General features: G+C 48.6%; 1 protein-coding gene across 3 annotated transcripts in view; it reads left to right on the top strand.

The window, feature by feature from the left end:
- Positions 1–24,811, top strand: part of Sfxn1 (sideroflexin 1) — a 37,517-nt gene extending 12,706 nt beyond the window's left edge. Inside the window, exons 3-12 of one of the 3 annotated variants that reach the window (XM_077797904.1) lie at positions 8,213–8,383; positions 9,548–9,646; positions 10,982–11,057; positions 11,604–11,689; positions 12,601–12,728; positions 15,035–15,084; positions 19,127–19,199; positions 20,001–20,050; positions 20,594–20,641; positions 22,800–24,811. In XM_077797904.1, coding sequence (XP_077654030.1) covers positions 8,213–8,383; positions 9,548–9,646; positions 10,982–11,057; positions 11,604–11,689; positions 12,601–12,728; positions 15,035–15,084; positions 19,127–19,199; positions 20,001–20,050; positions 20,594–20,641; positions 22,800–22,829 — 811 coding nt within the window. In that variant the 3' untranslated portion in view covers positions 22,830–24,811. The remainder of the gene's footprint in view (positions 1–8,212; positions 8,384–9,547; positions 9,647–10,981; positions 11,058–11,603; positions 11,690–12,600; positions 12,729–15,034; positions 15,085–19,126; positions 19,200–20,000; positions 20,051–20,593; positions 20,642–22,799) is intronic. The other 2 variants (XM_026380476.2, XM_026380475.2) reach the window with 2 other exon arrangements.
- The last annotated feature ends 1,472 nt before the right edge of the window (positions 24,812–26,283 follow it).

Genomic DNA, 26,283 nt, shown 5'->3' with positions numbered 1-26,283 from the left:
CAGCCACGGGCTGAAGATGTCAAAAATAACAAAGGCAAATCCTGCCTCTGTCGCGCGAACACGTGCAGACCTGTGTTCTCGTCCTCATCCCCTGAACACAGCAGTGTCACCACTGTTCACCTGGTGTGCATATGGAATCAGAATGGCAGGCTATTAGAGGGGACCTGAAGCAAGCACATGGGGGGTGCAGGGCCGCAGCAGACGCAGCCCCTTTATGTCAGGGGCTCGATGTCTGCAGAGTCGGGGCAGCAAGTCTCGAGCCGTCCCCGGGGTGCCCAGGAGGAGCTACTCTGAGGCAGCAGTTGGCAATTTTCCCACAAAACGAGGTGAGAAGTGCTCCTGTGGACCAAGAGGGCCCCTGCTCTAGTATGACCCTAGAAAGTCCCCACAAGCTCCTGTGTCCAAGCCTTGGTCCCCAGCCAAGTAAGGCTCTGCTCAGAAGAGGGGAACCCGTGGGAGGTACTAGGATAGGAAGCTAGTCGTGGGAGGCGTGCCCTTGAAGGGGGCTTTGGGACCCCAACCCCTTTCTCTCTGTTTCCCAGCTGCCCTGAGGTGAGCAGCCTCCTGCAATACACAGTCCTGCTGTGGTGTCCTCTGTCACCACAGGCCCAAAGCAAGGGGGCCAAGTGGCCATGAACCAAGACCCCTGAAGCCATAAGCCAAAATATATCTTTCTTCTTTCTAAGTTGGTTCTGTCGTATTTTAACCCAGCAACAGAGGCTACCACACTGTTGCATAGTATTCTTAATTTTTTGATTACTTGCTTTTTTTTTTAACAATTCTTTTAAAAAATATGAAAGTCTCTCTGATCCAGCAGGCCACGTTGGCCATGGAGAGGAGTGCCAGCCCCTGCTCTAAGGAGGGGCACTAGAAGCTGGGAACAGTGCTGTCAGAAGCCCTACACCCAAGCCAAGCCACTGAGGCTGGTGGCCAGCTTCAGCCAGGGGTCAAACACGGCCACCATGGCATCAGAACAGCCAGAGCCTGTGAAAAGCTCTGAACAAGGAGGGAAGGACGACCTCACTGTCAGCACGGTTCAGAAACTTGGGGAATGTTCTCTATTCTTGGAGAATCTGGAACAGAAGCCATGAGAAAGAATCAGGGTGCCAAGACTCATGTGTGGGCTGGGGAGAGGGCGGCAGGAGGATGGCCAAGACCTGGGCACCTCAGAGGCCATTCAAAATTGTCCCTCAAGGCGGATATGAAGCTAGCCACAGAAGCGGCACCTTGGACAGGTGGAGTAGGGTCTAGAGTGACCCTGGGTGCTCCCAAGGCTGTGGTGGGATGGCCCACTCTCTGTGCAGGGCCAGGGGCAGTGGCCTCAGGCAGCAGTCCATGGCTCAGCATGCCTGGCTGTTCTCACCTCTGAAACGGAAGCCTACCCACCGCCCACAGGCATGGCTAGTAGGTAGGTGAAGGAGATCACAGAAGGGCGTAGAGGAGGGCGAGTGGAGGTGGGCTGTGTGATGCTCTGAAGGAGGAACCCCGGGCCTCAGCAAGGAAACATCTGCAGATTCCATAGACCTGCCCCATCTCAAGCAAGGTCAGCTGACAATCTCTTTTACTTCATCTGTAACAAACTTGAAATTTCTACAAGCATCCATGAAGTGGGTAAAGACAATCCTTAAAATAGCAGGCGAGCCTGCGGCCCTCGGTCAACCCCTCCCTCTGTGCAGAGTGCCCGTGGGCAGGAGTCTGGAGGGGTGCTGCACCTACTGTCTTCATCCCAGAGGACAAAAGTGCAGGAGCAGCAAAGGCAGACTCCTCCCTGCTTCTCGAGGGCAGGAAGGGCACGTGGAATAGAAAGGGAGAGGATTCCTGTAGGAAATCAGATGCAGTATGATTCAGGGCCAATAGATCAGGAAAAAATGGTTTTGATAAAGTATATAAAAATAGAACTTGATTAAAACACAGTAGTCGTAGGAAATCCTTACACAGCTTTCCTTTACACAGTCTTTGACAGATCCTCAGGGCACATAGCACATAGCATTTCCTAAACACTTCCTATAGCCAAAAGTAGAATAGCAAACACAATGAGAAACTGCCTGGGAAACCTGGAGAAGTCGAGTCAGAGTGTGCTCTGCTGCTCATTTCCGTCTCCACATCTCTGTGACTTACCAGCGAAGCCTGGCACTGATGGGCCCACCTGCAGCCCGAGAAATCGGAACCGCAGCAGAGCAGTGCAGGGAGCAAGTCCATCCGAGCCCTGCACCAGGCCCGCCTGCGCCCTTCCTGCTGCCCACCCGCACCTCAGCAGCAGGAGAGGCCAATGCGATGTTGCCCACATTCCAGGTGGGGGAACTGAGGCACAGACTGTAGCTCCTGCTAGAGCCAGACCTAGAACACCACAGAGTCCCTGCTGCTCAAGGCCACACAAGCTGGCTTGCAAGGACAGTGGAAGGGACGTCGTTGCTATGAGTCAGAAATTAATAATTTCCAAAAAGCATGTGAGAGAATTGATTCCTTGATGAATAAGGGAAGGCCAAGCCTCTGGCAAGTCTAACCAATATAAAATAAATACATAGAAGTTGATGAGAGGAACAAGAAAGTTCCCTCAGGAAGAAATAGATATTAAAATACAGCCTACCACAGGGTGCAGAGGAACACACCTGCATGCAATCCTAGCAACTTGGGAGGCTGAGAAGGAAGATCACAAGTTCATCGCCAGCCTCAGCAATTTATCGAGGCCCTAAGCAACTTACAAGACTTCGTCTCAAAACATAAAGGGGCTGAGGATGTGGCCCAGTTGTTGAGCACCCTGGGTTCAGTCCCTGGGATCAAAATAAATAAATAAAACCTACTATGGATCTTTTTTGCTAAAAAGTTTGAAAATCTTAGTGAAATATTTAACTTTTTAAGTATAAACAACCAAAATTTGTTCAAAAGAAGGGAGGGAAAGGGTGAGGAAGAGATGAGACAGAACAAATAGAAAAATAAAAAGCAAAACCATCCAAAATCTTTCCCAGGCAACCTGGCTTTGCGAGTGGAAAACGTTTTTTTCCCCGAGAAGAGCCGCTCACCCACAGATCACCCAGAAAGTAGGAGGCAAACTTTTCCTCTTCCATCAATGGGGCCCTAATCCCTGACACATGGGGTTCAAGCAGCAGCTCTGTAATGGCGTCCCTCACAGACAGCCCAGGTGTCAGCTGGCCAGGTGGAGGGCAGCTCCTGGAGCAGTGCCCCCGCTGCCTCTGACAAGGCTGGCCCCACGTCCACAGAGCTCCATCGGTGGACCACAGAGCCCAAACCAGGTGCTCATCGCCGCAGGGGCAGCGAAGCTGACAGAACCCAGCCGGCCTCTGTGGTGAGACTCTCAGCAGACCAGGAAGAGAAGTGGGGGCCAGGGCCATCTGAACGAGGAGCTTGCTCCCCTAAGGCTGGGAGCTGGCGGGGCGTCCGTCTCCAGGGCTCTTCCTCAGCTCTGTGCTGGGGCTGCTAGAAGATCAACAGCAAAATTAAAGACAGCAGTGAATGTGACCATCCGTGTAGAAAGAATCCACAAAAAATACAAATACATAAAAACCAGAAGAAGTGAGTTTGTCAAGGTCACAAGACACAAGATCAGTATTTAGAATCAATTTGATTTTCATCTAGTAGCATTTAACAGCTCTAAACTGGAACTAATCTAAATTATGCTATTTCAAAAACAACAAAAATTGTAAATACTTGGAGATTGCGTTAACAAAATGTGTAAAATGCCTGTAAAGCCAAAGCACACAAAACAGAGATTACGAAAAGGAATCCCTTGGTTGGTTTGTTGTTTACATGAAAAGAGAATACCGTGTTCATAGTTTGGAAAACCCCTAATCATTAAAATGTCATTTGTTCCCAAATTGATGTAGATTAAATGTGGCATCAGAATCCCAGCAGGATTTTTATAGAAATTGCAAGCTGATTTTAAAAGTTTTACATGGAAATACAGGGGACCTAGGTGATTGAATGCAATTTTGAGAAAGAGCAAAGTTGAGGAACTACCCTACCTCATCTCAAGACCTGATGCACTAACAGTAAAAATGCCTAGCACTGGTGCAAAGGTAGACACATAGACTGTCATTCAGCTTTGTGTTTCTATAACAAAATACCTGAGATGATCAACTTAGAAGGAGAAAAGGTTTATTTTGGCTCATAGTTCTGGAGGTTCCAATCCTTAACCAGTTTCCCCATTTCTTTGGTTCGATTGGGGGGGCACACATCATGGCAGAAGCATGTGGTAGAGTGAAAAATCCCTTGCCACATGGCCAGGGTGCAAGAAAAAAAGAAAAGGATAAGAAGGACCCACAGCCCCTTCCAGGGCACGCTCCCAATGCCCTAAAGACCTCCTACCAGGCCTCTCATAGAGAGCCCTCTCCTCCCGATAACACCACCCTGGTGACTGAGCCTTCCACATACAGGCCTTTTGGGGAGGACATTCAGCATCCAAACTGTAGCACAGACCGTGAAACAAAATGCCGATTCCTAAAATAGGTCCACGCTCCTACACTGAGTTGCTTTTACACCAAGATAATCCACTAGGAAATGTGGCTGCGATCAGTGAAAAATTGGGCAGTCCTACAAAGTGAGCGTCCATCCTTCTGTAAACCAAAGGCAGCTCATGGTGACAATGACCTGAACAAACATCCAAGCTGACGTTGTAAGATCCCTAGAAGAAAACAGAGCTCCTCTGTGGCTTTGGGAAATGCGAAGATTCTCTGGGGCTTGAGCACAGGGGGAGGGAAAAATGGAACGAAACCATCGAAAAATTGAACTTCCTCACCGTAAAAGATTTTGTATGCAGATGACTCCATTTAGAGAGCAAAAGTGCACCTCACAGACTGCACAGAAGTGTTCACAAAACTTATCTCACAAAGGGTTTATACCCAGAAGATGAAAAAAAAAAAAAACTCTTTTTGAATATAAGGATAAGACAACACAGTTTGTAAGGTGGGCGATAGATCGCAGCAGACAGACAACACTTCCCCAAAGGAATGCTGGGAATAGCATGCCAGCATCTGGGAAGACCTGGAGTGTTACTAGCTGCAGAAAAATGCAGACAAAAGCCAGGAGTGGTCCATCAGCCCGGGGTGAGGCGCTGCCCAACATGCACCAGAAGGAAGAGAAGAGATGACAGGCACAGCTCACAGGCCAGCAGCCCGCCCCACCACAGGGGATGAGCCACCCGAGCAGAACTTCCTGAATGGCTTTGCAGAGGTGTAGCACAGGAGGAGGGGAGGAGAGGAAGGTGGTTTCTATAGTTGGATTTGGAAAAGTTCACATTCCGTTCCTGAGGGTGCCACATCCCATAAGTGTATGTCACTTCCATAACTCCCAAGAAGTCAGAGGAGTAGAGAAGCCGTTTAACTTATTTCCCTAAACCTGACCACAGGCCCCTCCTGTTTTCCCCATAACATCTCTCCGTGTCCCAGGGCATGTCCCTGGGATACCGCACTGCGGTGTGCTCCATGAAGCTGGGGAGCGGCCTTGCGCCCTCCTCTCCATTAGTTTAGAAGCACTGTTGGCAGTATCCGCTCTCTAGTTAACAGGGTGTCGGTCAAAGCACACTGTAATCACCTATGAAGTTTACAAGATAATTGTAAGGTTTTTCTGGAAGAATAAATAATGAGTGTGATTAAGGCATTTAAAAAAAAGGAAGAACAGGTGAGTTGTCACAGAGCTGGGGCCCTCCGGGAAACTGAGGCAACACAACCATCCCCTTCGAGCCCCAATCCTTGTGATCCAGTCAGAAAGGTTCCAGGCATGTCGCTCAGAAGAACAGGCAATAAAACTTATTGAAAGGATGGAAAAGGCAAAAGGGGACAGTCTCAGGGAGGGAGTGGGTTTTCTCAGAGACAAGAGGGACAGTGTTTCTCCTGCACTCCTGTTTTATTGGGGATCCCAGAGAAGCTTCCAGAGTCCTGCCCAGGCCCACCCCTTGACTTGACTGACAGCAGCATGACATCATATTTTAAGTCCCCACTGCCATGACAACTCTAGGTCACTTTGGCCCATGGTGACCTGTTCTAATGGGATTCTTAACCATAAATTAAACTTTATGAACCATAAATCATACAGACTTTATGGTTAAGAGCAATTATCCTCATCTCCCTGGGTTCTTTGTAATCAGTCTGTAAAGTGATTACAAAGATCTGCCCATTCAGGATAACTTGGGTTCCTCCTTCCAATGTTATTTCGGGCCTGCATTTCTCCTGCAGATAACAGGTAGTTTGTTGAGAAATGTTGATGAATCCTGTCCACTTAGGCCAGGCAGGGCTGCAAGTAAATTGCTTCTTGGAATAGAAAGCATGTGGGGGTCAGCCCAGTGGGCCCATTTGATAGAATTATTCCCTTAACCTCGTGTTCCCGCCACTGACATCTTTTTTCCCCTGTCAGAGTTGCAGTTGCTTCAGCAACAATCACAATGGACTGATAAGTCAAGATCATGGGCATTGGTGTCAGAATATGCAGATAAATGGGAACACAGGAGAAGGTCTAGGTCACGAAATCTCAACCCAGAGTAGGCAGCCACCTGGCAGATGAGGTGAAGCAAGGTTCAATGTTCCCATGTTAAGATACATTTCAAGCAAACAAGAAACTAGTGACAAAAGGGAAATCACTGTTCTGAACTGTGGGAAGCACAGGTGGACATTTGCAAACCTGCACCACTGTCAGTCAGACCTTCTAGGCAGAGCCTCACCTACCCCTCCCCGACTACATAGGAAAGAATCATCCAGGATGGCAGAAATATACTAGCAGTGAAAACTTGGGTTAGTAATCCCTTGCATATAAAATACACTTACAAGTTACTTAAATATCAGCACTGCCGCTGTTGCTGTTGATGATGATCAAGACAGAGACGTAGCTGAAGCTTTAACATGGTGCACAGCCTTGGTGTCGGCAACCTTGCACATTCCTCTCTGGGCAGTCTCACGTGTGGGGTGACTCACTTGCCAGGGAACTGTATGTGCTTCCTCATCCTTCACAGAGGAAGAAAGTTCAGCAGTTCAGATGCTCACACCAGGGCAGTGGAATCCTACTTTGTTTTAAAATCAGACAGCAGATGCTGTGCACATTTAAAAGGTGTCATGTTTGTTTCCTGAGATTGCTACAATTTACCACCAGCTAAGTGGCTTAAAACTTCAGAAATTCAGCCTCTGGGTTCGGGTGCTCCCTCTGAAGCCTGGAGAGGAGACGGTGTCCTTGCATCTCCCTAAGTCCTGCTGGCTTCGGGCATGCTTTGCTGGCCTTGAGCTGTGGGTACGGGGGCTCCACCTCCTAAAGCACGTGGCTTCCTGGTATGTTGGCACATGGCCATTCCCTAGGGACCCCATTCATTGCTTAACAACCACTGTGATCTAGTAGCATTCATCTTAACTAATTGCATCTACAAAGACCCCATTTCCAAATCAGGTCACATTCTATTTTTCCAGGTGAACATGAAATTTGGGGAAAACACTGTTCAACCCAGTAGAGATGATTATTATCTGTAGGCACAGAAACATTCACAAAATGTTGTTGAATTTAAAAGTTGGTGTTGAAGCAGCAGTTCTGGTGCCCCACCTTTACATAAACAATCGACATATGGACACTGGGAGGGAGACTGAAGCTGCTCACCAGGTTGCATTAAGGCTGCAGTGGTTTAATCACTCTGATGAATTTGTACATTTTCTGAATTTCTGGCAATGGACAGGTATTCCTTTGACAGAGAGAAGAAATAACAAATGATGTGCCTGACATTTCTTTTACACTAAAGAGTCTTCCTAAGCTAGGTTTCCAAATTACAGGTTTAAAATGAATTCGTGTTCTTGATTGCCATAGCTTTTGTATAATTGGTTAAAATATTTTAGAGTTTGCAAAGTTCAAACTACATTTTTTAATGTCATTTAAAACAAAGAATATTTCAAAGTTGAATACTTCTCTGGTATACAGTTTTTCAAAGAAAAAAATTCAAATTACAGATAATTTCAGATGAATATGTTTGAAGTGTTCATTTTAAGCACTTGTTATCCTTTGTGTTTTTAACGTTTTTACCGACAGGGACTGGGGCGTAGCTCAGTGGTGGAGTGTGCCTGGGTTTAGTCCCCGGCGTCAAAAAGGCATAAATATACAAATAAGTCAGTGCCAGCTGAGAACTAAGCTAGCACCTCGTGGCAGGCAGGTGTGAGCCTGCCGAGGCCTGTGCGGGCGCCGTGAGGACTTGAAGTGAGCCGCCCCGTGTTATTTGTGGTCCTGTCCCTAGACAAGGAGTTGTCCCTCCGGGTCTTACAGAGAACGAGCTGTGGAGAGCCAAGTACGTGTACGAGTCGGCCTTCCACCCTGATACCGGGGAGAAGATGATCCTGATCGGGCGGATGTCAGCCCAGGTGCCCATGAACATGACCATCACCGGGTGCATGATGACCTTCTACTGGTGAGCCGTACCCTGCGGCCAGCTGGTTGCCCCTTGTCCAGAGACCCACGGCACCTGTGTTGATCAGTGCATTTTAATTCACATAAGAATGGTTTCACTGTGGCACAAGCATTCTGCACCCCTCATGTCTTTTTTTTCAAAGTGTATATTTATATGTGTCTAAAAACTAAATGCTGTTTCCTAAGTATATAGGTGATGAGTGTGTCAATGAATTTGGTTTAGTTATTCAGAAGGATATCAAACAGCATGTTATACTCTACAAATAAATTCAACAAAAATAAAATTTAAAATGATTAAAAATGAAATAGGGGAGCTAGGCACAGTGATGCAGGCTTGTAATCCTAGCAGCTCAGGAGGCTGAGGCAGGAGGATGGCAAGTTCAAAGCCAGCCTCAGCAACTTAACGAGGCCCTAAGCAACTTCTCAAGACCCTGTCTCAAAAAAAGAAAAAAAAAAGGGCTAAAGATGTGGCTCAGTGGTTAAATAACCCCTGGATTCAATCCGTGGTACCAACTAAAGTAAATAAATAAAATAAAATAGGGGTATTGTTGCACTGGGGAGAAAAATGTGTCATTTCACTTTTAGTTCTATTTGGTGTAAACATTTGACCTCTGCTCAGCAGCAGATCTATCTTTAATAAACACTTTAAAGATCCATTTTACTTTCTCCCTTGCTAAGTAGCATCTTCTTTGTTGTTGAAAGGGAAATTGAAGTTTTTCCTAAATCTTAGACCCAAAAGAAAATAGAGTCTAAAAGCAAATTCTCCTTTTAGCCTATTTATATAAATATGGATATAAAATACCTTATGTAGGTGTAAGCACAGGTGCAGGTCGACCTGGACATACATGGACACACAGTAGCACATAGAACTGCAGCTAGGAGGTGCCAGGACTGCCCAGCCCAAGAGGAGGAACCTGCCGTTCATGGTCCCTCTGTGCCAGGCTCTCTACAGTTTACCTTCATCGCCACAGTAACCCTCTGAGCTTGGCAATGAGAAAACTGATCAGAGGACCAAAGCCACCAAACAGGTCCTGAGCCTGTGGCCTGTGCCTCTGCCCCAGCCTTCCCCTCTGGCCCCTCCTCTTGGCGGTCGCTATGCACATGCTGACTCCGACCGTAGCTGGTCCCAGGTGGAGGTGGTGAGGGGTGGTTTGCTCTGTTACAGGACCACACCAGCTGTCCTGTTCTGGCAGTGGATCAACCAGTCCTTCAACGCCATTGTCAACTACACCAACAGAAGCGGAGATGCCCCTCTCACTGTGAGGTAAGCTCTCAGGTTCTGCCTTTTCAAAAGATGCATTTGTTGGGGTTGGAGTTGTGGCTCAGTTGTAGAGCGCTGGCCTAGCATGTGGGAGGTTCTGGGTTCAATCCTCAGTACCACATAAAAATAAATAAAATGAAGATACATTTTTAAAAAGATACATTTGTTCACATTGTTTATGCTGTGCAGAAATCTGCATAACATCTTTTAAAGTAGAGTTTCTCCTCCCTCTGGGTCAAAACAGAGGCCTCCTTCCACCTGCCCTCTCTGTCAGTATTCCTGCTGCTAGTAGCACTGGTAGGATGGCATCTCTCATGCACCCTGGAGCTTGGTGCCCCTGTAGAGCACAGGCTGGGGAGCCCTCAGGTCTGACCATTGATAAACGACACGCTCTACTCTCCTAAGTGTGCATGCATCAAAGCCCCCAGCATCAAAGTAGGGAAGTCAACAGTGTGGCCTCTGCAGAAATCAAGGTGGGTCATGGTGGTGTGACCCTGTGCCTGCTTTGTCTCTGGAGCCCAACAGAAAGCAGAAATCACAAGTTTGCCTCCTGTTAGAAAAAAGAGAGAAAAACGAGCTAAAGATGGAGGTTAAACAAAAATGTTAGTGTAGCTTGTGTAACACTTGAAAGAAAATATTTTCCTTTTGGTGGTTCAAAATTACCTTTGAAAGGCCACAGTTACATTCTGCTCTCATCCAGTGGATACTGAAATCTACAACCCAGCAGTGTCCATCCCCACTAAGAGCCAGCTGCTTGCCCTCTGTCTGGGGTGAGCCCTGCGTTGTGGTATTTTGTCCACCAAGGCGGTGTTGGAAGAATGGCAGCGCTGCGTCCTGCTTTCTGTGTGGGTATGAACATGAGGGAAGTGTCTGCGGTTAGCGCCTGGTCGCAGCGTTTGCCCACCCTGGCCGCTGGGCTGGCCCACCCCAGCGTGCCCTGCTCTCAGCATCAGGAGGCTTATGTGCTGTCTGCCATCTGGGATTGTCTCTGTGAAGAAGCCCCTTCTTGGGGCCCACTTCTCTTGGCTTCCTCCTCTTGTATAGTGATGAAGAGCATCATCTTGTGGACTCCCGGTTTTTTATCATGCTCTTCTCTCCCCTTGTTTCTTCAAATCAAGTGCCAGTTTCTCTTCTTTTTAAAAAATATATATAAATTATATATATATATTTTAGTTGGACACAATACCTTTATTTTATTTATTTATTTTTATGTGGTGCTGGGGATCAAACCCAGGACCTCACACGTCCTAGGCAAGTGCTCTACCAATGAGCCCCAGGCCCAAGTGCCAGTTTCTTGACAGCACTTGTCATTTATGTGATCTCCTTTTTCCTTTTCAGTGAGTTGGGAACAGCTTACGTTTCTGCAACCACGGGAGCTGTGGCCACAGCGCTGGGGCTGAACGCGCTGACCAAGGTACTCGGGCTGCCATCTGGTGGCAGAGCAGGGCGGTGCAGTCTCACCTCTCTGGCCCAGTCTCCTGGTGTTTCTCAGGAGTGTCCTGGTCCTGGCTTTGCTTTTCCACCCTTATCTGCAGCTGCATGCTTTATTATATCCCCTGTGAGTGTGGAAGGGCCATCACCAATGGCACCAGTCAGGACAGTCACCTGTGCCTGGCCCTGTGCACTAACCTCTGAGTGCCCCATCCTGGCAGTCCCTGAGGCTGTGTGGTGGCCGCAGGCCTCTGAAGAGCTGAAGGAGGCAGTATCTGAACTCAAATATTGGGACTTTGGGACTCCAGAGCCCACGTGCCTTTAGCTACACCAAGCTGCTGATGTGCCCCAGGGGTGTGCATTGTCCCAGTGTGCCCATGCCAGGAAAGCAAAAACTCCCCAAGGAAACCACTTTAAGGTGCTGGTGGCTGTGTGTCTGCATGCCCGGGTCTCACAGCATGTCTGGGAGGGTCTGGGAGCCCACCTGGCCACAGGAGGGGAACTGACGCTGCCGGTCACCTTCCTGCAGCACGTGTCGCCACTCATAGGACGCTTCGTGCCCTTTGCTGCTGTGGCTGCTGCCAATTGTATTAACATCCCACTGATGCGTCAAAGGTAAGGCCAGCCTTCACTCCCAAAGGACTGCACTGGCAGGACATCTCTTGTAATAATGGGCTTCACTGAAATTTCCCAAAATATGTTTTTACTGTACAGATAAAATTAAGTGTGATCTGGAATGTGCCTCAAAGTATTCCAGGCTTGGGGTGAGGGTAGGTGCATGGGGCAGTACATCTGGCCATGGGCTGCCAGTTGCCAGAGCAGGCTGGTGAGAGCTTGGGCTGAGGCTAGCTCAGCCGCTTTCTGTAACCAAGGTCTTAGGACATGGCCCGAGATGTCACTGAGCTGAGGTTGGGTTAGACGACGAAGGTCTATGCAGGAGAAGCTGACTCTCCAAATAGGTTCCCTTTTTTCCCTTGGGACTTTCTTTTGGAGCTTAAAGTAATATTAATCTGTATTTTGAAAGTATTTTTTTAGAATTGGCAAAAATTAAAGGAGAAGAAAGAGCGAGAAAAAGCATTTTGGAATGGAAAACGAAAAACAGGGTAACAGTTGGAGTTTTAGTGTTAGTGCCTCTTCTTGCCTCTCCAGTAGAGCTGTGGTCTAGACTGTGTCCGTGCAGCTAGTCGACTCCATGCCTTGCCTTATATCTGCCCCTGGTTTGGAAAGTTGCTCAGGTCTGTACGTGAGCATGGAAATCAGCCTTATCCTCAAGTTAGCACATCTAGTCTTCAGAGCATATTGTTATTGGAAAGGGTACACCTTTTTAAAGTGTGGTAGTGTTATTTTCCCTTTGTCTGTCAGAGGGGACTGAACCTGTTCATGGCATTTAAAAATACATTTGTCAGTGCCAAAAGTGACGCCTGAGTGGGCTCTGGATGCAGCAGGGTTGATCTTGCCAGCGAATGCTGTCCCATGTGCTGCAGGAGGGCACGAGTGGGCACCTTTGCTTGTGTTTGGTTCTGCAGGGAGCTCAAAGCTGGCATTCCAGTCACCGACAACAACGGGAACCGCTTGGGCGAGTCAGCGAACGCAGCACAGCAGGCCATCTCCCAGGTGGTCGTCTCCAGGATTCTCATGGCGGCCCCCGGCATGGGTTAGTGGAACTGCGTCTCCGTCGTCCCTTCATTCACCCCAAACGTGGAGGCTCGGGGAGCCTTCTCATGTCCCAGCTACAGCAAGGCAGTGCAAAGTCCCTCTCCTGTGGGAAAGTTGCCTCTGGTGGCGACTGCAGAAAATAACAACTAAATAAACACCTAGTGCAAGGGTATTCCTTATCCCAAAGGCTGGGGAACAAATGTGTTCCAGATTTAGGATTTCTTTGAATTTGGCAAATATTTGCCTACACAAAATGAGTATATAACGAGCTGTCTTGGGGATAAGATGTTTACCTGTCTAAACATGGAATTTACTCATATGCACATGCTCTAAAGATTTTGTGCAATATTTTTACTAATTTTGTGCATCAAAGTTTGTATAGCACTTGGGTGTTTGGACCATGTGACACAGTGCAAGTGGTGAGGATTTGAAGAGAAGGAATTTGATCTATGTAAATCTTAGAATTCCCAAAACTTAATGGAGACAAATAACTTCTCCTGAAGATTCATCTGTAGCCATTAGAAACCTTGGGAACACAGAATACGTGGGAAAGCTTAGAACAGCTGTTAGTGTGTGCCAAGTGACTATTTTCTCTCTAGGGCTTGGAGCTAGTGTGGCCACAAAGCCGGCATTGTGTTTAGTTCCTCTGAGAGTGTCCTGCTCATCGTAAGGTGGCTGGAAGCTGCCTTGAGACAGAAATCCTAGAGAAGGTTCCAAGACTCACTCAGTCTTTGAAAGAAATGAAACAAAACAGAAATTCGTGTTTAATTTTATCACTTAAGCTGCATGCGAAGAGCACTTGGCTATAAGAGGAAGCTCTCAGATGAAGCCTACCTAATCAGCTACCGTCAGGCTTTCCCACCACGCCTGCAGCTGTTTCTAAATCCCTTCTGTCACTGTGGATGCTCTTCGGCAGCCAAGTAGGACTAGGCAGCAAAAGTCGGGGAGGGTGTGTGAAGGCCGCCTTGAGCACAGCCACACACCCTGCACCCCTCATGAGCCTGCAGAGAGGACGCATCTGCATGGACCATGGCAGGATTTTACCTTTGTTGTTGATCCTTAAGCAATTCAGCATGACAGCTGCTCACAGAGATGGACATGGTACCAGGCGGCACATGTAATCTTGAGGTGACCTTAAGTACACAGGAGGAGGTGGGAAGGTCACTTTCATGGGCCCCAACCTTCTCCAGGGGACCTGCACATCCAGGGTTTGGGCACCCCCTGGGTCCCCCACAACCCTGAGGGCCAGGGCCAGCTGTGCTTGCCTTCCAGCTGACTGGGAAAGGTCGGCCTGTCTCATTCCACACAGGCACCTCTGCTGCCATGTGGGGACACCGGGTGTTCTTTAGGGAGCCCAGGAGGCCACAGTGTGAACTCCAGGCCCAGAGCCCAGAGCCAGACCCTGTTGCTACCTGTGAGGAGGCCACAGAGCTGCCTGGACGCACCTGCTGAGCCCTGGCTCCCGAGGTTTGGGGAACCAAATGGCCACTCCCATTTATGGTCCTGGCTTGCTCTGGGTTTAGGCTTTTCCCCCGTAAGTCCTACTGAAGTTCATTTCTTCCAGCAACTTGGTTATTGTAAACACTGATCTCCAGGAAAGAAACCCAGGATTTCTGTCAGCTGCCTTGAAACAGCTGGTGTGACCTTAAATACGTGGATAGCTATGAGCTAATGAGCCAGTGCTGCCACCCAGATCCCAGATGTGACCCTGCACCCGAGGTCTAGTCATGGCCACCAGCTTAACATAATGCCCACTGTTTGATAGACAGGAGAACAGAACACAGAGGCCCAGAGAAATCAGGCAGCCTTACCTAGGTCACCCAGCTCACAGGTAGCCCACCCAGCCCATATCAAAGCGACTTCTGCATGATTCTGGGCAGGATCCCCCAGCTGTTCTGCATGCATGGTGGACACTCAAGGAAGGCTGTGGGGGAATCACTCCTGATGCCCTTGCTATTGCCTTTTAAAAGCTCAGTGTAGAATTCCTTTCAAGGTTATAGACCTCTCCGGCTGGCAGAGAGCATTATGTTATTTTGTGAACTTCTGCAATTTTATAAATTTAAGTTTATTTATCTTATGATTATTGGTTTAATTGGACAGATGCATGCAACATACAGTCGTTTGATGCATGTACAGTGGGCCATCATCAACAAATTTAAATTTAATAAAGAATCACTACAGATAGTTTTCACCCTGCCAATGTAAAAACAGCCCAAGTGACATAAGCCTTCTGTCGAATTTTTGAAAAAACAAATTGAGCCGAAAACAGTCATTCAGTCGAGCTTTCTGTGCTCTTTCTCCCAGCCATCCCTCCATTTATCATGAACACTCTGGAGAAGAAGGCCTTCCTGAAGGTGAGTGCCGGCTGCTGCCCTTCCTCAGCCCCCCCCCCCCCAATGTCTCCTGCCCCAGCAGCAGGTAAGGAACGGGAAGGTCCATGTCTCTTGGGCACTTATGTAAACGCTGTGATGTTGCTGGGGACATTCCATTCTGACCTCAGATGTCTGGGGCAGTGTTCCTAAATGAAGAGCACTGCCACTGAGAGGGTCCTGGGGGCTGCATGTCACCTGTAGTGTCCCAGCTAGGTGGACACAACGGGTGACATTTGGATTATGTCCATAGGTCCCTGTCATTAGTGTCAGGAATGAAGATGTAATTTGGGGAACTGGACTTAGACCCCGCTATGTATAGATGATTCATTATCTATCAGCTGTGTGCCCTGAAGGCCTAAAGCTGTCACAGATTGAAACTGAAGCTGTAACTGGGACGTCTCGGCCCACGGCCAGCGTCCTTCCTGGATTGCGCACTGTGCCATGCGGGTGAGCACCACTTTGATCCACCTCAGTTTCCCAGTTCTTAGACGAGTAGGGTATGTTGTGTTGGAAAGCTGGTGTGGCTGGACCTGCCTGGAGCAGTGGCCCAGGTCCTCACTGTGAGGGCAGGTGTGTTGTGGTGAACACGGCAGGTCCCATGGGGTGAGCTCTTCTGAGTCTTAGCAGCAAACCTGTAACTGCAAGGGCCACTGTGAAGCTCTGGAGAGAGCCACCGCTCACAGACCAAACCTCCCGTGTGAGGTCAGGGGTGTGTTCCTAGATCTCACTCTGGGGGCCCCAGTGGGGAAACTGAGGCAAGCAGTAGGTGAGCACTTTCTCTTCAAGTCCATGCTTTGAAAAATAAGCCAAGAAAATAATGCTGCGGAAAAACAGTGCTAGTGAGCACCTCACTTGACAGACATTCCCAGACCATTGCCCATGGATGCCCCGAGACCACGTCCGGGGGGACTCCCTCCCCAGCACTCCTCTTCTGTTCCTGAGAGCCTTGGAGACATGGAGCATCGTAGTCCCTACGCTGTAGTTTGTGGAACCGCTAGCTCTAGCAGTCTTAGGTGACAGCGTGCACGGTGCCACAGAGAACAGTCGCTCTGCAGTGACGAACTGTCTCTGCTCCTTGCACAGCTCCCAGAGGAAGTCCACAGACCCTGCACTGCCCCAGGAAGCTGACTGGCAAAAATCCGAGTCCCGTCCGTCTCCTTTGTAGGTTTCTGACAACCTTAATCACTAGATGAACAGAAATACCAACAGCTCCACCTATACTCAAGCAGCAATCTCCTGAAACAGCAGTCACCTGTCTCTGGTGTTATTTTCCATGATTTTAGCTACCTGTAGTCAACTGTGGTCCAAAAACACTAAGTGGAAAATTCCAGATATAAACAACTCATGAGTTATAAGTTGTACGCCCTTCTGGGCAGTGTCAGCCCTGTGTCCAGCATATCCACTCTGCTCCCACGACCCACCCAGTAACCTCAGCAGCCATCTTGGTCATTAAATCAGCAGTCATGGTACCACAGTGCTTGTGTTAAGTAACCCCTAATTTGCTTAATGGCCCTGAAGCACAGAGCAGTGACGCTGGCCACTGGATCACAGTGTAATGTTATGTGGTTGTTCTATTTTGTTATTAGTTATCACTGTCGATCTCTTAATGTGCCTAACTCAGAAATCAGACTGCCCCATGGGTGTGTCTGAACTGTCCCACAGGAGAAGAGAGCATGTGGTGTGTGGGGTTCCATCCCACCCAACATTGCAGGTGCCCACTGGGGTCAGGAGGGTCCCTGTGGATAAGGGGGACTGTGTGCACACCAGATTGTAACTGTGGGCTCATTTCACATTCTGCTTTGACAAATTTGTATTTTGAAGATTCATAAAGAAGTTTTGCTGAAATCTCTTTCTGGTGCCAAGATTGGGAATGATTAATGGTTTAAAGCTCCCAAAGGATTCATTTATAGGCTAGGGCAACACTTGTCTAAGCACTACCCATGATATGGTCAGCTGGAATCCATCAGGTTTGACATCCTCATGATTTAAGAAACCTGAGAAAACGTCCATCTGACCATCTCTGCTTGACTTAGAAGAGGTGGTTCAGACTTCGAGGGAGAAAAAGTTTTAAAATGAACGCAAACCAGGGACATCAATATGGTTTTTCAAACAGTAGAGTAACAGCTGCCGCATTTGCAGAGCTGGTTTTATCCATGTCCACACTTCTCGGTGGGCAGAGCATTTTCACACCCTGCTTGGAAAAGGGGGCTTCACTGCACACCTTTTATAAGACTCAGAGCTCACTCCCGATGCGGGACACCGTGCCCCTGCCGCAGAGTCTGCCTGGGTCTGGCTCCCACGCCAGGTGCGCCTCCTCTGCAAGGACGCACTAATCTGGGCTTTTGCCTCGCGCATGACCACCCTCCTCTGCAGACTCCAACTAACTGAGCAATCCGGGCTTTTTAAACGACAGTGCGTGGGGAGCAAGTACATGAGTCATCCTCCCTACGCTCCTTCTTTCCCCAAGTGGAGCACTGAGAAGAGGTGCCCAGGACGGGCAGGTGACTCATGGAAAATTTTACAGCTACCAAGAAGTCCACTGACTAAAATCATGGTGCTTCTGTAAACAGTTTTCTAGAAAAACGGGCCCTGTTGTCACTTTTAACGTAGGTCACTCTTGCTGACACTCTCATTGGGGATAAAATTGGTATAGTTTGGGTCCTATAATAGTTCTTGTTCCTTTTAAATGTGGTTCTTTTCTGTTCCCTTTAATAACGATCGATGGCTTTTCAGGACTGTGCTGATTGATGGTGGTGTTTGTTTCTTCATTCTTGGTCACTGTTTATTATTTAGCCCTCACCTGAGTCACAGAAGCAGGGCACGAGCCCTGCTCTCAGGAGCAGACAGCATGGTAGAGGAGAGGGGCCCAAGACAAAAGGTGGCTGTAGTCACCATGCACGGTGACTACAACATGGAGCATAGAGGGACTGTTACCCAGCTGAGGCAGGTGGGCAATCACCTAGACAGGACCAGCCATACATGTGGTCTACACAAGCTTCCTGAGGACACAGCATGACACCTGGTAGGAGAGTTGTGACATTTTAGGTTGGCAGGGATATTGGCAATACGTGGGGAATAGACCCAAGTACAAAAATAAGCCCTCAATGTTTATAGAAAACAAATATAAAAGTTGTGATCATAAAAGTAGTGGAAGAAAATATCGAGCACTGGTTAGCAAAGATCTCTTCTTAAACAACACCCAAAATTCAAGCCCAGTCAAGAAATAAAATGATAAATTTTTGCCTTCATCAAATTTTTAAAATTCCACTCTTCAAAAACTGTTCAGAAAATTTAAAAAAAAAAAAAAAACAAGAAACAGACTGGGAGGAAATTTTTGCAGCCAGAATGCATGAAGAACTCCGTCAATGCTCACTCAGGAAACAAACCAGCAGCCAGGCACAGGGCTCACACCTAAACCTGAGGCAGGAGGATCATAAATTCGAGGTCAACCTGGGCAACTTGGTATTTCAAAAAAGGGGTGGGGGCCTGGGAGTGTAGCTTGGGGGTAAAAGCAACCCCAGGTTCAGCCACCAGTCCAAAGGGGGAAAAAAAAAGTCCAAAGAAAAAAAGTACTTTTAGTCATTGCAGTAATTAAAATCAAGACCACATGAGCTAATGGAGACGCCTGTTGGAAGGGCTTCCACCCATTGCCAAGGCTGTGTGCCCGCCCAGGTGTCACATGTCTAGGGACATCTGAGTGAGATTCGCCACCTCCTCACGGGAACCGTGCATCAGACAGCCAGTTGCCCGAGACAGTCCTGTGCTATAGGAGGACATTTCTGTCTGTGATGGGCCACCGGGATGACGGTAGTCCCACGGGGTTATGCCACCTGGTGGTGTGGCAGCCGCTTGGGTTTGCATGCTCTGTGCTGTTGGCATAAAGACAGAGCTGCCGAGGACACACTCCCCAGGACACAGCCACCTTCAGTGGCACCTGCTCTGTCCTTTCTGTCTGAAGGCAGGGGTTCTGCATAGCCTGCGTGGATCCGTCTCCTCTTGACGACATTTCTCCCTTTCTCTCCAGTCCCTGCCCTCCTCCCTTTACTTTGACCCTCCTGCTGTTCCTCTTCGCTGGAGGAGTCTCCGTGGGGACCAGGGTACGCCTCCCTGCCGCATGCTCGTGCTGGCCCTTCTCTGTGGCTGCGGGTCTTGACCCCCTCAGGCTTGGTTGCCACCTCCCGGCCTCCGGGGCATAACCTGTGTGTCCTGCTCTTTGCCTTCGTTCTTGGTGCTGCTCCTTTTTTGAAGACTAAAGATCTAACAACGTTTGTATTTCACTAAAAAGGAAGTGATCAGTAACGAATTTTATACCAGACAGAGTTTTGGCCATACTGACGTTTACTAAAACCGAGAGCGGAAGGTGCAAGGTCCGCTGGCGGTGCTTGCTAGTCTCAGCCCTGCCCCGGGCAATTCTAGGTGCTCCCTGAAGGTGTAGGTGCTCCCGGAGGTCCTCTGGTGCCTCTTCGGCCACACACTTTGAGAAGCGCGAGGATGCCTGTTTTTCATCCTGGCAAGGACACTGAAGCTCGGGGCCTGGGAGCCACCTGCCTTCTTCCCGTCTCCAGGAGCTGGCTGGAAGGGAGCACATCAGGCAGTACAGTCTCCCCAGCCAGGAGGTCAATCATAATTAGGTGGTAGCTGTTTACCTATGGCCCCTGTACAGTAAGCAGCCCTCGGGCTGTGCGTCCGGGGGAAAGGAACTGCAAGCCCCTGGACTGTGCACCTGTGTTCCCAACAGACCACAGGGCCACCCGAAGTCAACACTAATGCACGCACTGCCCCAGCCGACTAACCGCCCTGCATCTGGGTCCCGTGCTGTGAGAGCGTCCCTCTGGCTGTGGGCAGGCACGCTCTCTGGGGCCTCTCGGAAGCACTCACGGTCTTGTGTCTCTCCACAGAGGTTCCCGTGGCTGAGCGCACCCATCCAAGTTGGCCTCGTGGGCTTCTGGTGAGCAGGAGATGTGTTTCAAAAAAATGAATTTGGTTTTTAATTGTGCATATGTCTGTGGGGAGCAGTGTGATAATTCATACCCACATGCTGTGAGTGGTAATCAGCCAGGGGGTAGTTAGCATAGAGATTTCTTTTAGATAATCAATTTCTTAAAAAAAAAAAAAATAAAGACACCACCTATGAAGGTAAGAGAAAGGGTGGACACAGGGGGACAGAGCTTTGGAGAGGAGACCACCCCAGAACCTCTGGAGCTCATAGAAGAGAAGTAAGCTGCTTCTACAGAAACCCACAGCCGTTGGGGCGACTGGGGGACCTTCTTAAATTCCTGTTATCTCTTTGGTTTTAGTTTGATTCCTTTTGGTTCATTTTCCTTCATTATTTGGGCAATTCAGGTAATAAAATATATGTGAACAGGACTTTTTTTGTCAGGTCATCTAATGTTTTAAAAAAAGAAAGGGGTTTGTTACAAAAATAAAATAAAAGAAGAATCTGAGAAGCTGACCATTTCAAAACTCTGATTTCTCTCTCTCTTTTTTTAAGCTTGGTGTTTGCCACGCCCCTGTGCTGTGCCCTGTTTCCTCAGAAAAGGTCTGTCTCTGTTGTTGGGGATGATTGTGAGTCCTAACCCTAGAGACCAGTGGGAGACAAGGCTAGTGTTCCACTTTGTGGATGAGGGCGTTGAGACTCACGGAAACAGTGAGGCCAAGGGCTCCAGGAGGAGAGACGGGCACCCCTGCCACCCAGTCCTAGTTGCCAAGCCCCTCTCCGGCTCTTTTCCACCCACTACTGTTGAGTCTGAAAAATGTGCCAATGTTTTATAAGAGTCAGGTTAACTTTGCAGATTTGCTTTCATCAAATGCAAGTGTGGTTCACTGGGGTCCATCCACGGGCCAGGGCAGCTGTAGAGCAGGCACGGGACTTCAGCCCAGCCGGGTGTGTGCGCTTGGCTGGGGAGTTTCTGGGCTTGCTTTATATCCCTCCTTCCTGCTTGGTGTTTTCCTTAAAAGCTTGTTGGGCGTGTGCCTTTATCACAAGATGAGCTTGGGTCTGCTGTGATGTAAGTCAGAATTGGCTGGTGCAGGATCAGCTGCGTCTGCGCCCAGGCCTCCCCTTCAGCTCATGCCAAAGGCCCGAGGCTCTGCTCTGGGGTGTGCCTCCGTATCCACACCCCTTGCCTTTGCCTTGCTCTTTCCTTCATGGCCAGCAGGTCCTTCCTGCCCTGGCCTTGCAATGTAGGTTCGGGGCGACCTTGGAAGGAACTTCCTCAGGGTCCCCCCACCACACAGATGCCACCTTTTGCTTGCTCTTCCTCTGTCCTTGACCCAGGTTGTGGGTAGAGGTTTAATTCTCACAGCAGGGAACTCATCACCCTAATAGCCACAGAGAGGCACGCTTTGTAGAGGGTGCCTCAGACTGTTCTGGAAACCAGGGCAGAGGAAGTTCCTCATCTCTACCTGGGAGATTCATGCCCCATCGGTTGCACAAAACCCCAAATCTGGGGCTCAACCTGAGAATTGTTCGTTTCTCTGGTAGATGGCACATGTGCATCAGTGGCCGTCGGCTGCCGTCACACGCAGGGGCTGGGACATACTGTGTGTGAATAATAAAGAGGGACCCAGGAGCCCTGAGAACAGCAGTGTCTGTAGTTCTGAGATTGGAGGGATTCCAGATGTAGAACCCCACCTAGCCTTGGTTTTGTTGGGTTCCTCCCAACATTTAAACTCCAGTTAGAAGTGAGAAGTTTTCCACAGCTGCTCACGTCCCAGGGTCCGGCTCTCCAAGAGCACATGGTCTATACCTGGGAATCATTGTCATTGTCAAGGTTACTCACGGTCCCATTGTGTGCAAAATAGCCACTGTGGGGTTTTTTACCAAGTTTTTTTTTCTATATTCACATTTTTTCTTTTATTTTTACATATTTTCATACAAATTCATATCCTGACTCTTCAGCTTATATGTTACCCCATCTCAAATACGTATATGTAAAATAAATAAAGCTTAATATATTTGCTGCTATAATGCATTCAAATCACCCCTGCCTTCCTGCCCTGTTATTGGGGATTGAACCCAGGGCCTGGTACATACTAGGCAAGTGCTCTCCACTGAGCCACATCCCAGGCCCCCTTTTTTTATTCTACATTGAGACAGGGTCTTGGCTAAGTTGCTGAGGCTGGCCTTGAACTTGTGGTCCTCCTGCCTAAGCCTCCCAAGTAGCTGGGATCACAGGCGTGGCCAATGACCCCCACTGGTGGTTTTCTCTCCTTTTTTCTTTTCTTTTTTTCCTTCTGGTACATTTTGGTATTCCCTGAAGTTTTGCAGGAGCGGGTGTTGTTGCGCAGTAGACAGAGGTGTGCTAGCACACGCACATATTTGGTGTTGAACACCTGCCGAGTGATCACATCCTTCTGTCAGTGGTGAATTTGGATTGTTTTCCTGGGGGGTGGCATGGCCACACGGTGCTTCCCCGACACAGAAGGCCTGAGTGTCACCTCTGCATACTTCCACAGAGTGCTCAGCCCTTAGCAATAGCAGAGGTTAAGGATGAGGTGTTGGGAGTTGTGTTTCTGTGATTGTTAGTGACCATCCATCTTGTGGAAGGTGCTGGACTTGGATTTTGCAGCCTCGGAAGACTGTTTTGCTGCACCAGCCCTGGGTCTCCAGACCTGTGTTCTCCTCTCCCCACGTCTTCTAGTTCTGACTCACACTTTGGCCCCCAAAGTAACCCTGTCCTTTCTCCCCCTCCCAGTTCCATGAGTGTGACAGCCTTGGAGGCTGAGCTGCGAGCCAAGATCCTAGAGAGCCATCCTGAGCTGCAGCGCGTGTACTTCAACAAGGGACTGTAAAGTAGGGACGGAAACCTCGACAGCTGATCCTGCCCGCTGCAAGCCCTGTGTAGCCGTGTCGTGAGGAAGGTCCGGTCAGCCTGGGTTCCGGCTTCTCCAAACTCCACGTTAGCCTTTAAGAATAAAGCTGCTGCTGAGGACGCTGCCCGTGGTGCGGGCCAGTGGCCTGACACCTGTCGGCTCCCTCACGTTTGAATCATGATGACTTAGAGAACACCCCCCTGTAGCTTTCACAATGACTGCTTCTCAAAGACAATACCCCGCCCTGTGCCAAGGGTTTTTAAAAGGTACTGCTAGGCTTAGAGTAGGCACTTAGGATAGGCTTGGTAGATATTTATAGATGCTCAGTCAACACAAAGGTGGTCCAAAGCATCAAGTGTCATTCCCACTCTGCTTCCATCCAGGAGATCCCAGCAGTGACCTGGGAAGGCAGAAGTCCCAGGCAGAGTACCCTCAGTACTAAGGGAACACTGCTTCCTTCCTGTGTGGCCAGAGGGCAAGGGGGAAGTAGGTGGTGCAGATCTTGGAACTTTAGGTAAAGGCTCCTTCACAGACTCCGGAAGTAGAGCCCCAGGCGGGGCATCTCACCCCCTACCACCGACTGTTAGGCACATCCATATTGTCGGTGCATTTTCTTTATTGCATTTTATTCTTATAAACATGTTGATCTTACTTTGCAGTTGTTGGCTTTATATTCAGTTATTTCCATCATATGATCAAGCAGCTTAACCATAGCAAATGTCTCATTTTGGAAGTGTGTTCTGTGCCTGGGCTATGTGACGGCATGAATCTGGTTGGCTGGTTTCCTAGAAGTGACAGTCCCCTTCCCTGCGTGGCTCACCCTGCCTTCCTTGTAGACCTCTGTGGCTTTCAGAAGGATACAGAGTTAACATGTGCATAAATCAGTAACTGTGAGTTTTACTTGACTGTGGTACCTACATTCCTTCCTGTTTGAAAAGGCTGGACCGCGGGCCGCTGTTTACATCACGGTAGTGATTTCCATCATTCCCATCGAGTCTGTAATGTAACCGGTGATTTCCAGTCTGTAGATGTTCACCAAGGCACCTGTTCATCGATGTACTTCAATGTCATTGTAATTCAGAGATTTGTGAGTGTAAAAAAATATTTAGAAACTATTTACTTTTGATGGGCCCTTTCTCCTGACAGTGTGTGCAAACAGTTTCTTGATAAAGAAAAGCTGCGGTGCCTTGTGTCTGTGTTCCTCTTTTCTCTGAAAGGGTGAGCAGATCTGAAGCTCTGACTTCCCTGGTGCCGCTAGAATCTCCTGCTTGAGGATTTGCTGTCTCAGCAAAATGCTTCCCCATGGCGTTCTGGCCTTGGGCCGACTTTGCAACCGTCGATGCTTCTCTCTCAAAAGCAACAAAAAGCCTGAGATTCCAGGCAGATCTCCGTGCCATGAAAGCGCTGTTGGTAAGAAGCCAGGGCCTCAAGGTTGTGCCCATTCCTCTCAGTCCACTCCCCAGCTAGCCCAGCGCCGGCAGAGCCTGCACTCTGTGATGGTCCAGCAACTGGCTGGAAGCCTGCCGGCTCCTGAGAACGGGCACACACTGGGGGGACACGGCCAAACCACTGGGGAATGGCACCACGAAGCTGAGGCTTGTCCTTTTAAACCTGGATATTGAGGCTTCAGACTCTTAATGCTTCTATGTAGAAATATTAACTGTATGGTTAATCACATTTTATAAAAAAAGAACAAAGGAACCCATCTTTTAGGAATACCTTTTCTGAAGGAAACAATCCACATGAAATGCAATAAGCTTATTATGGTAAACAGTTAATTTCCGTGGACAAGGTGTAGAGTCAGGATGGTGAGCTGTCACCGACTGGCAGTTACCGTTTCAGTGTTAGCCCAGCGTCTTGCCCGTGTTGGAGTCAATGTATTATTTCAGTTCAACTGATCGAAATGTTAAATAAACTCAGAATGAAAATAAATTCTCTCTTTTATTTGTACACAGAGGACAAGACAATTTGTGTGTCCTAGTGGCTGCTACCTTCCATGCAGACTTAATAATTGTGGTGTCATTAGGAACTCCTAATGAAAAAATATTCCTGTTATCCCTTCAAGAGAAATATATTCCTATTTTGGACTCCCAGTGTCCTGCCTTCCTGAACCCCACATATGGTCAACCCCCTTATCCTCAGGGGACAATTCCCAGGAGCCCCAGTGGATGTCTGAAAACATCAGTGGTTCTGAGCCTCAGGTAGGCTGTTTGGTGGCTGCTGTGTTGTTTTTTCCTGACACATTCATACCTACGGTGAAGTTTAATCCATAAATCAGGCCCAGTAAGAGATCAACAGTCATAACTAATAACAACGAACAATTACAACAAGATGTCATAAAAGTTATTAAAACCTATGAGTGGTTTATTTCTGGAATTTTCCTTTTAGTAATTTTGAACTGGGATGCACCTTGGATAACTGAACCACAAAGCCAGAGTGTGGCTGGGAAGGGACCACGGTGACACCCCAGCCCCACAGCCGAGTGCCTCCAGCCACGTTCAGTGGGAGTAGCCCTGTGCTAGTAGCCTTCCACAAATCATGGCTTCTCCATCAGTGGGAACCATTCCAACTATCTTAGCACAGCCTTTCCAATCTTGCAAGTGTGGTTTGCATCCTTCTTTCCTTGTGACTCCCTTGTGGTGTCCTCTGAGCATCATCTCCATTAAGGAGCTGGGGAAACAGTCTTTAGGAAGTACACCATCAGTCACGAACTTACTTGAGACATTTGGAAGACCCTGAAAGTTCCAGTTATACACATGCATACAGCATATAAACATGCAGAGTTCAAATGATCACCCAACCAAGGGCAAGAGTAGATCAGCAAGGTCATGTCCATGTAGGGTCCCGAATGAGGAGGGCAGGAACAGTGATTCTCAAAGTGTGGTCCCTGGACTACAGCATCAGCATCTCTGAGAACTCAGAACTTCCCGTCCTAGGCCCCATCCCACACTCTCTCAATCTGAGACTCTGGAGGTGGGACCCTGCCTACTTTTCACAAGCCATTTGAGGATTCTAAAGGACATTCAAGCTTGAAAGACACTGGCCAGGATGATGAGTGCAGACCTGGCAGACAGGCTGCCCTCCAAATCTCCAGTGTCTCATCCGTGAAATGACAATACCACTTCTCCCTTGCACCATGGAGAGGAGTCCGTGAGTGTGAGGAGGCAGGCAGCGCCACACCAGACCGACAGTGCACCCCCGCTCACTTCTTCTAAACCCAGCTGTTGTGAGTCCAGGGGCCAGAAGCTTGACAACATTTTGTTGGTGAACCTCCTGGGAAACAGGCACTCTCACGACTGCTGCAGTGCAAATTGCTGCCATTTCTCTGCAATAGTTTGGTGGTAGCTATTGAAGTTTATAAAAGCA

The sequence above is a fragment of the Urocitellus parryii genome, chromosome 1 (genome assembly GCF_045843805.1).
Source record: "Urocitellus parryii isolate mUroPar1 chromosome 1, mUroPar1.hap1, whole genome shotgun sequence".
Classification (NCBI taxonomy): domain Eukaryota; kingdom Metazoa; phylum Chordata; class Mammalia; order Rodentia; family Sciuridae; genus Urocitellus; species Urocitellus parryii.
The sequence above is the reverse complement of the archived record's forward strand: the minus strand, read 5'-3'. Positions and strand labels throughout refer to the sequence as shown.